The following is a 12479-nucleotide window of genomic DNA, read 5'->3' on the forward strand; positions in this document are numbered from 1 at the left end:
CTGAAGGAAAAGTGTGGGTAGCAAGGATTTGCTAGAAGGCCTCTTGTGGGTCTTGTGAGTCCTGAACATATGTGGCTGATCAGCTGGGCCCAGAAGAGTGGTGATCAATGGCATAAAGTCCTGTTGGATGCCAGGAACTCTTGGTGTACCCCATGGATCAATACAGATTGCATTGTTTACTGTGTATGGGATTTGCTACTTCACTTAGATCCATACACGTCCATGGATTTGGAAGGGTTTCATCTCAGGGTGCTCAGAGAGCTGACTGACATCATTGTGGGAATTCTCTCAATTTTTTTTTTCAGTATTCCTGGGAATCTGGAGAGGCCCCAGTTGACTGGAAGCTGGCAAATGTTGTACCAGTTTTCAAGAAGGGCAAGAAAGAAGGCCCTGGAAACTAGAGGCCTGTTAGTGTCATGGCAGTGCAGGGTAGAATTATGGAGATTATTCTGGGAACTATTGAATCACACCTGGGGGACAACACAATCATTGGTCACAGCCAACATGGCTTCATGAGGGGTAGGTTCTCTTTCACAAATTTGATTTCCTTTTATTATGAGATCACCCATCTAGTCGATGAAGCGAAACCAGCTGCTGTAATCTTTTTGGATTTCAGTAAAGCTTTTGACACAGTTTCCCTTAGGATCCTACTGAGCAATATACCCAGCATGCAGCTAGACAAAAACATCATACAATGCATGAATAATTATCTGATGGGTATTGCTCAAAGGTTTACGGTAAATGGGGCTGCACCAGGATAGCAGCCAGTCACCAGTGGGGTCCCCCAAGGTTTCGTTTTAGTGCCAGTTCTCTTCAATGTTTTTAGAAACGATTTGGATGTAGGACTAGAAGGTATTTTGAGCAAATTTGGGCTGTGCATTTGGATTGTGCTCTTGGTCACATGGTCTGAATTATTTTTAGAGCTATGAAGAGCCCGGAGGGTCACTAGATGATCCTTACGGGTTTCTTCCAGCTGGGGATATTCTTTTTATTCTGTGTTGAATATCCTTATAAATAATCTCAATGATGGGACAGAGTGTGTCCCCTGTAAGTCAGCAGGTGCTGTAGAACGGGAATGGGGGTGAGGTGGAGAAGCGTCGGCTACTGCAGAGGGTGTTGCTGTCATCAAAAGGATCTGGAGAACCTGGAGAAATGGGCTGACAGGATCCTCATGGAGTTACACAAGGAAAGGTGCAAAGTCCTTCACTTGGGGAGGAACAATGCCATGTTCCAGGAAAGCAGGCTGGTGGAAAAGGCTCTGGGGTCCCAGTGGATACCAAGTTGAACATGTGCCAGCAGCATGCCCTTGCCATAAAGAAGCCTAATGATGGTTGAATCAGCAGAATCTCTTGAACAGATCAAGGGAGTATCTCGGGCAACTCAAGGGAAACAATACTTCCCCTCTGTTAACCACTGGTGAGGCCAGACCCTGTCTAGTGTTTTAGAGCTGGAAGGGATCTAGCTCACAACCCTTAACCCTTGTTTCCAGGAGACTAAACCTGCACTTGACAATGGCCTTGCAAATAACCCTCTAAAATTGAGTCAGATATATGTTTTCCTCTACACTTCCAAAATAAATAAATAAGCAGATAAATTGAATGAAAGAAACCAAAGACTGAGGTGAAACATATCATTCGGGAAATGATGTTTCACCTCAGTCGAAATCTCTTCTGAAGTGAGTAGAAATCGGCGCTTCAGACTGTCTCGTTAAGTTCTTTGTCTTGTTAAATTCTTTGGCTCCTTAAATTCTTTGTCCTGCTTGTTGTAATTGGCTTCGCAAATGACCCTCTAATAGGAAATCAGATGTATGTTTTTCTTCATCCCTCAAAGGAAAAATAAGAGATAAAATCAAGAAAGTAAAGTTTCTTTCCTTCAGGCGATTTGTTTCATCTCGGACAATATCTTTCCTGAAGCACCTCATTAGTAGGGTTTGGCTCTTTAAATTGGCTCGTTAAGTACTTTGTTCTTAGGCTCCTTAATTAATTTGTCCTCCTTGTTAGGGAACGCTGTGGACCCCACCCTGTCTTTTCTGGGATATAACACAAGGGTGAGATTGGGCAGACAAAGATCATTCTCATGGTAATGCCTGGATTCTAAGGTAAATGAACGACAAGTCTTTCCCAAAGAAATGTTAAAAACTGGTCTCCCAGTTTTGTCCCATTGCTTTCCTTCCCGCTTACTCTAGCTTCTCCATGAGACAAGAGTGCAGTCTGACATGATTATTCATGGGTTTAGTTCCATGGTGTTAGAAAGCTTTCATTCCCCTTATTCCCATTCTCTTTTCCTGTATGAGTTGTGTTGGAGCATTGTGTTACCTATTCCCCTGAAGAAGGACTGTCACCACAGGCAGAACATGTTTTTGGAACGGTGGTGGTATGGCAGTGAACATTTGGAAAAGCTCACGCTGCTTTGCGCTGCACTCATACGCTGCATCACGGCCACGCAGGACACGCTTTCCTGTAAAGGTGACATGGGAAGAACACCCGAGCGCTATTCCAGCCACAAACAGCCTGCTGCTGTTGGGAGAGTCCTTGTAGCCGTATAGTTTGCAGGCAAGCTGTGTGAGCACGCCGGCGTTTGTGCAAGGCTGCGAGTCGGCGGCCAGGAGCGCGTCCCGTCCCGGAGCAGTCCCGCCGCAGGCCGCAGGGTGGTGCTCGTGGCCAAGGCGGCGGCGAGTGGCTGCGAGCGGGGAGGCGGCCGAGCCCAGCGCAGCGCAGCGCAGCGCAGCCGGGAGGCGGCGGCGAGCGGTCGTCCGCGGCGTCCTCCGCAGCAGCCGCTGCCAGTCCCGGAGTAACGCGCTGCGGGCCGCCAGCCGAGCTCGGCGAGAGGGAGAGAGGGAGGCCGCGAGGGAGGGCGCCCGCCCTTGGCGCCGCGCTGCTGCCGGGCGCCGCTTCCCGCGGAGGACTGCGGCAGACGGAGGGTGTCCGCCGCCCCGCCATGGCGTCTGCAAGGCAAGTGCTTTGTCTGTGTGCTTTGCTGTGCGTGCCGCGCGTTCGCTGCGAGCCCATCCGCTACTCCGTAGCCGAGGAGGGGGAGAGCGGCTCCGTGGTGGCCAACGTGGCGGAGGACGCGGGGCTGACGCCGGCGCAGCTGTCGGCTCGCCGGGCACGCATTGCCTCCGCGGACGGCCGGCAGCATTTTCGCTTAGAGCGCGCCACCGGCCGCCTCGTCCTGGCGGAGCGGCTCGATCGCGAGGAGATGTGCGGCCGCTCGCTTACCTGCACGCTCGCCTTCGAGCTCCTGCTGGAAAACCCGCTGCAGTTCTTCCGTGTCGAGGTGGCCGTGGAGGACGTCAACGACCACTCGCCGGTCTTTCCCGAGGAACGAGTCACTTTTCAGATCCCGGAAACCAGCGACCCTGGCTCGCATTTCCCCGTGGAGGCAGCTCAGGACCTGGACGTTGGCAGCAACAGCATCAAGGCTTACACCATCGTTCCAGGGAATGACTACTTCAGTGTTTCTCCTCGGATTAAAGGCAACAGTGACATCTATGTCGAACTTGTACTGGAAAAGCCTCTAGACAGGGAGGAGCAGCCAGAGCTGCTTTTCAGTCTCATTGCTACAGACGGTGGCTCTCCACCTAGGAGCGGGACAGCCCAAATCCACATCATAGTTCTGGATGTGAATGACAACGCTCCCACCTTTACTAAGGAGGTATATGTTGTTCAGGTTTTGGAAAATGCCCCAGCTGGTTTTGTGGTTCTCAGAGTCATAGCCACAGATCCAGATGTGGGACTGAATGGTGACATCTCCTATGGGTTCAGCCAAGCAATCAATGCGAGCCACTTGCCTTTCACAATTGGTGCCATTAGTGGTGAAATTCGTGTCACAAAGCCCCTGGATTTTGAGAGCAAAGAGAAACATGAGTTCCGAGTACGAGCAACTGATGGTGGAGGCCTCTCAGCACTCTGCAAGGTGTTGGTGGAGGTGGTGGATGTGAATGACAATGCACCAGAAGTGGTGATCAGTTCCTTCAGAAACCCCCTACCCGAGAACACAGAGCCTGGGACAGTGGTAGCTGTATTTGCTGTCAGAGACAGGGATTCCAGTGTGAATGGGGAGATCAGCTGTGCCCTTGAAGACCAGCTCTCCTTCTCCCTGAGGCCAGCCTATAAGAATTACTATGAGTTAGTGACAGTGAGCACGTTGGATCGGGAGGAGACAGCTCAGTACCTTGTGGTCATCACAGCAGCAGACGCAGGATCTCCTCCTCTCACCACCACGCAGACTTTAACTGTGGACATCTCCGATGTCAATGACAATGCCCCTGTCTTCAACCAGACATCGTACACCATGTATGTGCAAGAGAACAATATCCCTGGAGTGCTTGTTGGGGCTGTCAGTGCAGTGGACTCAGATGCAGGACCCAATGCCAAGGTGACCTATTCCCTGAGGCCTGTATATCCTGCAGAACGGGACCCCTGCTCCTGCATCTCCGTGAACTCAGAGAACGGACATGTGTTTGTGCTGCGTCCACTGGACTATGAGCAGGTGAGGCAGCTTGAGGTGCTGGTGAGTGCCACTGATGCGGGGTCCCCTCCCCTCAGCACCAACGTCACCGTCCGCCTCCTCGTGGTGGACGAGAACGATAATGCCCCACTGGTGTTGCACCCTGCTCAGGACAGCAGCCCGCCATCCAGTGAGCTGGTGCCAGCGTCGGCTGAGGTGGGGGACCTGGTCACCAAAGTGGTGGCGGTTGATGCGGACTGTGGTCAGAACTCGTGGCTTTCCTTCCACCTGCTGAGGGCCACAGACCCCGGGCTGTTTGCTGTGGGTAGCCAAAATGGGGAGGTGCGTCTGAGGAGGCCAGTGACAGAAAGGGATGCCGTGAAGCAGAAGCTCGAGGTGCTGGTGCGTGACAATGGGCAGCCACCTCTGTCGGCCACTGCAGCGCTGAATGTACTCCTGCTTAACGGCCTCTCACAGGAACACCTGCCACAGCAGGAGCTGGCTGTGCAGGATGAAGACAGCTCCCTGACAATCTATTTAATCGTTTCACTGGTCTTTGTCTCCCTCCTCTTCCTCACATCTGTCACAGCCTTTGTTGCTTGCAAGGTGTGCAAGAGAAAGGAGCTGAAAGGAGGGCACATGCTATATGGTACAGGAAACTTGCCTAGCAGTCTTGCTGCTGGGGCTGCTGCTGGGACCCTTCCCCACGCCTATTGCTATGAGATCAACCTCACCACGGGGTCGGGCAACAGCGAGTTCAAGTTCCTGAAGCCCATCCTCCCCAGCGTGCCACCACAGCACTCTGGCACAGGCAGGGGTGTTTGTGACACAGAGGATTTCCCGCCCATTCCGAACTCCATGGGGGATGCAGCCCTGGACATCTCTGGTACACCATCTGTTGGACACTTTAATGGCCTTCCCTTTAACTAGGTCTGAGTCCACGCAGTGAAAGGCTTCATGACTTGGAGGTGGAAGGGATCTGTCTAAAGGTATTCTGTCTTGTTTCCTAGAGATTAAAACTGCATTCGTAATTGGCTTCACTAGTGACTCTCTAACACTAAGTCAGATGTATGTTTTTCTTCACCCCCCCAAAAAGATTAGGAATAAAGTAATATAAGAGAACCAAGGCTTTTTGCTCATGCAATGATGTTTCAGCTCTGATACTGAGTTCTCCAAAGTGCTTCATGAGCAAGGTTTGGTCCTAGCTCTCTGGCTAAATACTTGTCATTCGGAAAAACCTTGACAATCACCCTGTCACCCTGAAACAAAATGTTGAGATTCTGCAAATGACAGGGTAGTATAGCCCTCCTCCCTTGTTTGCAGGGAAGAAAGGATTTCTCCGAGTGTATCACTGCAGTGCAGGTGCTACTCTCTTTCTTTGCTGAGTCCTGAATCTCTCTGTGTGAGTCTTGTTGGCACCATGTGTTTTTGCAGTGTGTGGTCTTCCACCTCGGTTGGCATGAACCATGTATTTCACTGCGTTCTGCCATCTCATCTTCTCCAGGACACAGCAAATACATGCAGAGCCAGACTTCGTAGTGGTCCATTTTCTTGGGAGTGACTCAAAACTATAGCAGGACTAATGATTCCAACAGACACTAATTATACATAGCTTTGACCTTGATCGTTGTGTTTGGGTGGATGGAAGGCATCTTGATACATTGCTTCAGAGGATGTTTGTGTACAAGGCAGAAGATAGACTTTAAAAAGTAATATCCTTTTTTGTGTCATTGTTTTCATTCTTGCTTGAAGGGGTTCCTCAATGAAAGGGAAGTGCTATCATTGACAGCTCCCTGACAATCTGTTTAATCGTTTCACTGGTCTCTCTCCTCTTCCTCACATCTGTTGCAGCCTTTGTTGCTTGCAAGTTGTTCAAGAGAAAGGAGCTGAAAGGAGGGCACATGCTGTATGGCACGGGCAACTTGCAGAGCAGTCTGGCTGCTGGGGCTGCTGCTGGGACCCTGCCCTATGCCCATTGCTATGAGACCATCTTCACCACGGGGTCGGGCAACAGTGAGTTCAAGTTCCTGAAGCCCATCCTCCCAAAGCGTGCCACCACAGCACTCTGGCACAGGCAGGGATGTTGGTGACATGGAGGATTCCCTGTCAGTCCTAAACTCCACGGTGGATGTGGCCCTGGAGAGCCCTGGGACAGAATCTGTGGGACAGTTCAATGCATTTTCCTTTGACTAGCTGCAAGCCAAACCCAGCCAAAGGCTGCATGCCTTGGAGGTGGAAGGGATCTGCCTTATGAAATGCAGTCTTGTTTCCAGGAAATAAATCTGATCTTATAATTGGATGCACGAATAGCCACCTAACACTAAGTCAATCCCAAGCAGATGGACCACTGAAAAATCTGATTCTCTGCACATTTTCACTATGCCATAGAGAAGATGAGACAGCAAAACTCAATACAAAACATGCTTCTTGCCAAATAAGGTGGAAGACCACACAGTGAAAAAACACATAGTGATGACATGTCTCGCACAGAATGATCCGAGACACAGCAAATAAAGAGAGTAGCACTTGCACTGCAGTGATACACAGGGCTAATGCCTTTCTTCCCTGCATACAAGGGAGGAGGGCTATAATGCATTGCCATCTGCCCAACCTAAAAATTGCGTTTCAGCCCAGAATAAAACAGGTTGTGATCTGAGGTCTTTCTAATGACAAGCACTTAGCCAAGGAGACTGAATCAAATCTTACTAATGGAGCACTTCAGAAAAGCCAATATCAGAGCTGAAATATATCATTGCCTGAAGAAGAAAGGTCTTATTTATTTATTTATTTCTATTATTTTTAGACGGGTGAAGAGAAACATACATCTGACTTAGTGCAAAAACATGCAGAGCCAGACTTTGCAGTGGTCCATGTTCTTGGGAGTGACTCAAAACTATAGCAGCACTAAAATTCCACCATAGACTCTAATTATACAAAGCTTTGACTTTGATCATTGTGTTTGCATGGATAGCAAGGCATCCTGACACATTGCCTCAGAGGACCTTTGTCTACAGGTAGAACCAAGATAGATTTTAAAAGTAGAATGCAGGTGGTTGTTGTTTTCATTCCTGCTTGCTGGGATTCCTCAATGAGAGTAGTGAGCTATCTTGGTATGGTTTTCCAGGTTTTTGTTAGAATGCTTACATTTGCCTTTTTTTTTCCTTTCTCCTTTGGCTGTATGTTTAAGCATTGTCTACCAATTCACCTGAAGAAGGACTGACACACAACTTATAACAATGGGTTGTTGGAAAGAAGGTGTTCTGGGACTGGATACATAAACACTCTCATGTTCTGTTGTGCTGCATTATATACTGTATCATTTTTAATCCAGGATACCCTTGTCTGTAAAAGTGAAATGGAATGAGTTTCCAAGTGCCATTCTGGCAATAAAAAGGATGCTGTTGTGGATAAAGTCTTTGTGGTAATGTTCTTATCAGGAAATCTCTGTAAAGGATCCATATTTTTTTCCAACTCTAGGTTCTTTTTTCTTTTTTTCTTTTTTTCTTTTAATAAATTTTTTCCTTGATTGAGGAATTGTTTTGCAGTCATGTGTCCTCTACCTGGAGATGTGGCCACTAGTGTCTGAAAGAGTAGGCACTGGGGATTTGCAGGCAGGCCCTCTTGTGGTCTTTGTTAGCACTGAGATTACTCATACTATATTACTCATATTTTTATTGAGACAATTACTCATACTATATTACTCGTACTCCTAACAAAGGGAGATGAGATTACTCATATTCATCTCTTCTTATCATCTTCACTCTATTCACTGGAATTGTGATTGACACCTCACAGAGTCTTAGCGTCTTTCTTACTGGCATTACAACGAACCAGCACGTCCTGCTGTAAAACTGCTGATTCTCAGTTGTTCTAAGCCAAACATCAGCATGTCTGAGTCAATTCAGAAGGTCTTCTGATAGCTTAAATGCTATAACAATGGAGATTGTTGCCTAGGGGGCCCTAAGAGGTGCCATTTAGAAAGCAATGCACTGAGCAGGACTTGTCAGAAGGAGGCAGAAGGCGAAGGCCAGGTTCTGGTACTTCAGCGCTGTCTCCACCCACAATCAGTCCTACAGACCGCTGCCTCCTTTAAACAGTGTGTTCTGGGGTGCAGTAACTCGTTTCTGTTGTGGAAACAAAGAATTGTGGCTGACAGGGTGGGACGACAGTACACACAAAAAGCATTTTCCTCTTCTAATTGGCCATGTTTTTTATTACAAGCTTCTCTGCCCAGGTTCTTGTTGCCGTTAAGTACAGATCTTGCCAGGCACTTCAATCTCCCCGCGAGGTCTTCAGTGCTCCGAGATGGTTTCATGGAGATTAGGGTGAGACTTGCTATCATGATGGCACAGCTGTTCGGTGTGTGTCAGGCCTTATTTCAAGAACAGCAGGCGAGTTGCCGCGGACCTGCCGCGCGACCGAACAAGGGATACTGGAGGCACAAGGCTGCAGTTGTTGCGTGAGGCTGGGGGTGTCCCTGTTGGTTAACGCTGGGCTACAAGGTCTGAGGCAAAAGGGGCGCGGGGTCAGTGAGCGCGGAAAGGCTGTTCGGGACGAGGCTCGGCGGGAGGAATGCAGAGAACGCGGGGACGCGCAGGAAAGCTCCGGACCTGAAAGGGAGAACATGACCCGGTCTGGGAAATGACGGGGAGAAAAGGGTGCTGAAGACAGAGGCAGCGAGTGCAGCTGTGTTGCGTGTTGGTGGCGACGTGGGAGGCGGCGTGGGGGCAGCTGCGCTACTCGGTGCCCGAGGAGCTGCCCAAGTGGGACGCGGACTGGGGGCAGAACGCGCGCGTACGCTACCGGCTCGCGGAGGGGCGCGTGCGGGGCGCGCCGCTGTCGTCCTACGTGTCGGTGCAGGCGGAGACGGGCGCGCTGTACGCGCTGCGCTCGTTCGACTACGAGGAGGTGCGCGAGGTGGAGATGTGCGCGGCGAGAGAAGGGCGGTGGGGCCGGAGGCAGCGAGCGCTGCTGTGCTGCGTGTTGGTGGCAGCGTGGGAGGCGGCGTGGGGACAGCTGCGCTACTCGGTGCCCGAGGAGCTGCCCAAGGGCTCTTTCGTGGGCGACGTGGCCAAGGACCTGGCGCTGCAGCTGCCGACGCTCCGCGATCGCGGCGCCCGAGTGGTGTCGGCAGATAGGACGCAATATTTTGCTCTGCATGCGAACAGCGGCCACCTGGTGACGGCGGAGAGGCTAGATAGAGAGCAGCTGTGCCGGCTGGTGGAGCGATGTGTGCTGCGCTGTGAGGTGATCGTGGAGGGTGAGATGAAGGTCTACGGTATCGAAGTGGAAATCACGGATATTAACGACAATGCCCCCAGCTTCCGAGAGTCCGAACCGGAACTGAGAATAAGCGAGATGACTGCTCCTGGGTCGCGCTTTCCCCAGGCCGAGGCTCGCGACCCGGACGTGGGAGTGAATTCCCTGCAGAGCTACGAGCTGAGCGGCGACGAGCACTTCTCGCCGTCCGTGCAGGCGGGAGCCGACGGCGAGAAGCGTCCCGAGCTGGTGCTGGCCAAGGCGCTGGACCGGGAGGAGGCGGCGTTTCACGAGCTGGTGCTGAGGGCGATCGACGGCGGCGAGCCGTTGCGGACGGGCACGGCGCGCATCCGCGTGTCTGTGCTGGACGCCAACGACAACGCGCCCGTGTTCAGCCAGGCGGTGTACGCGGTGCGCGTGCCCGAGGACGTGCCTGTGAGCTCTACCCTGCTCACCCTCACGGCCACCGACGCCGACGAGGGAATCAACGCGAATGTGAAATACTCCGTTAAGAAAGCGACAGACCTAGCATCGGAAATTTTCTACCTGGATCCGGAGACGGGGTCGATCAGGCTGGTGAGGAGCCTGGACTTCGAGGAAAGCGACTCCTATGATCTCCAAGTGATGGCACGGGACGGCGGTGGCCTATCCGACACCGCTATGGTCTCGATCTCGGTGACCGACGTGAATGACTACGCGCCCGAGATTTCGGTGCGGTCGGCGCTGAGCGAGATCTCGGAGGACGCGCCGGCCGGGACGGTGGTGGCCCTGCTGCACGTGCAGGACCGCGACTCGGGCGCCAACGGTGAGGTGCGGTGCAGCATTGCGGAAAGCCTCCCATTCCGCCTGGAGCGGGCGCTGGACAATTACTACAGCGTGGTGACGTCGCGGGAGCTGGACCGGGAGGAGGTGTCGGAGTACAACGTGACGGTGTGGGCGTCGGACAGCGGGTCGCCGTCGCTGCGGAGCAGCGCGGTGCTGGCGCTGCGCGTGCTGGACGTGAACGACAACGCTCCGGTGTTCGCGGAGGCGCGCTACAGCGCCCGTCTGCCCGAGAACAACGCCGAGGGCGCGCTGGTGCTGACGGTGCGGGCGTGGGACGCGGACTGGGGGCAGAACGCGCGCGTGCGCTACCGGCTGGCGGAGGGGCGCGTGCGGGGCGCGCCGCTGTCGTCCTACGTGTCGGTGCAGGCGGAGACGGGCGCGCTGTACGCGCTGCGCTCGTTCGACTACGAGGAGGTGCGCAAGGTGGGGCTGTGGGTGCGGGCGGAGGACGGCGGCGCGCCGGCGCTGAGCAGCAACGTGTCGGTGCGGCTGCTGACCGTGGACGAGAACGACAACGCGCCGCAGGTGCTGTACCCGCCGGCGGCGTCGGCGGCGGGCGCGGGCTGGACGGGCGTGGAGCTGGCGCCGCGCTCGGCGGAGCCCGGCGCGCTGGTGGCCAAGGTGGTGGCGGTGGACGCGGACTTCGTGGGCATCGACGGCGTCCGCGCCTTCCTGCACTCCTACTCGCACGAGGTGTCGCTCACCGCCAACTCGCGCAAGAGCCAGCGGCGCTGGGCGGCCGACAGCTGCTGCAACACCCTTCCGGCCCGGCTGTCTTCGGAGGTTTCACTTGCTCTCTCTTCTATTTAAGATCACTTTGTCGAGTATGGAGGCTGAGATTCCTCTCAGGTATTTTCGTTTTCTTAACGTGTTTTTTTTTTTGTGCGCTGTTTTTTTTGTTTGTGTGTGTGTTTGTTTTCTACTTTGTTGTTTCTTTTTGTTTGTTTGCTTTCTTTGTAATCGTTTTTGGTTGGTTGGTTTTGTGTTTTTCATTTTCATTTCACCTTTTTACTGCACTTTTAAAGTGGAGGTGACTTGAGATCGGGTATTTTCCCTGTTAAAAACTCGTTGATTAGGGCACTCGGGGACATGGCAAAATGCGGAAAGAGCAGTGTTGGACATGAAATGTTGAGATACCTCCTCATTCACTCCTGTTTTTTTTCTTTTGTTTTGTTTTGTTTGTTTTTTTTGTGTGTGTGTGTGTGTTTTTTTTTAATATGTGATAGCTTCTGTACAGTTTGTCAAATCCATCATATCATATCTTTCTCTAAAGCTGAAAGGTTCTATTGTTTGTGCAGCTGCACTAGGAAATTTATTTCTCTAATTGTTTTTCAAATTCTCTCTGTAAAATTTTATAGTACTTTACAGTACCTAGTTCCCAGAATTTCTTTGCCATTCCCAGTATAAATTCTCAAGTATTAATAGAATTGGGCAACTCTTTAACTTGTAGCCAGAAAGCCATCACCTCTGAAGTCCCATGTGACTTGGAACTAATCTGGACTGAGCAAATTAATCAGTCCCACCAAAGGACCTTCATAAATATGCATGCTACTTGGTAAAAACTAAATGTATTTTAATGCCCTTCGATGTGTTTTCCACTGATGGGCTTCTAGAGTTAACTTTTGAGTTTGATAGAAATGTAATTATTGATTTGTATGTATGTGATGTATGTGTAAATGTCAAGATGCAGAGAATATATGTACTTGCATACAAATGGAAAACATTATAAAATAAAGTGTAATTTATCGTACTGTGTTTGCTTTCCTTATAACATTATTGTGGTTTAATCTGGTAGGGAGCAAAATACCACAGAGACACTTGCTCATTTTCCCCAGGTGAGACTGTTGAGAGAATCAGAAAAGTAAAAGTGTGAGAACTCATAGGTTGAAATAAAGATATTTTACTGGATAAAGCAAAAACCATGCACACAAGCAAAGCAAAACAAG

The 12479-nt window shown here is 51.2% G+C and overlaps 2 protein-coding genes across 2 annotated transcripts; both read left to right on the top strand.

Annotated features, from left to right (window-relative positions):
• Window positions 1-308: 308 nt before the first annotated feature.
• On the top strand, window positions 309-6964 carry LOC137864459 (protocadherin beta-15-like). The gene has a single exon (XM_068698557.1). It carries the CDS (start codon window positions 2938-2940, stop codon window positions 5377-5379), a length of 2442 nt encoding a protein of 813 aa, XP_068554658.1. The 5' UTR covers window positions 309-2937; the 3' UTR covers window positions 5380-6964.
• Window positions 6965-8001: 1037 nt separating this feature from the next.
• On the top strand, window positions 8002-12285 carry LOC137864466 (protocadherin gamma-A5-like). Its single transcript, XM_068698565.1, has one exon. It carries the CDS (start codon window positions 9373-9375, stop codon window positions 11341-11343), a length of 1971 nt encoding a protein of 656 aa, XP_068554666.1. The 5' UTR covers window positions 8002-9372; the 3' UTR covers window positions 11344-12285.
• The last annotated feature ends 194 nt before the right edge of the window (window positions 12286-12479 follow it).

The sequence above is a fragment of the Anas acuta genome, chromosome 14 (genome assembly GCF_963932015.1).
Source record: "Anas acuta chromosome 14, bAnaAcu1.1, whole genome shotgun sequence".
Taxonomy (NCBI): domain Eukaryota; kingdom Metazoa; phylum Chordata; class Aves; order Anseriformes; family Anatidae; genus Anas; species Anas acuta.

Bases quoted from the DNA above. Each gene is read 5' to 3' on its own strand.
- LOC137864459 (XM_068698557.1), top strand. From the start codon at position 2,938: ATGGCGTCTGCAAGGCAAGTGCTTTGTCTGTGTGCTTTGCTGTGCGTG.
- LOC137864466 (XM_068698565.1), top strand. From the start codon at position 9,373: ATGTGCGCGGCGAGAGAAGGGCGGTGGGGCCGGAGGCAGCGAGCGCTG.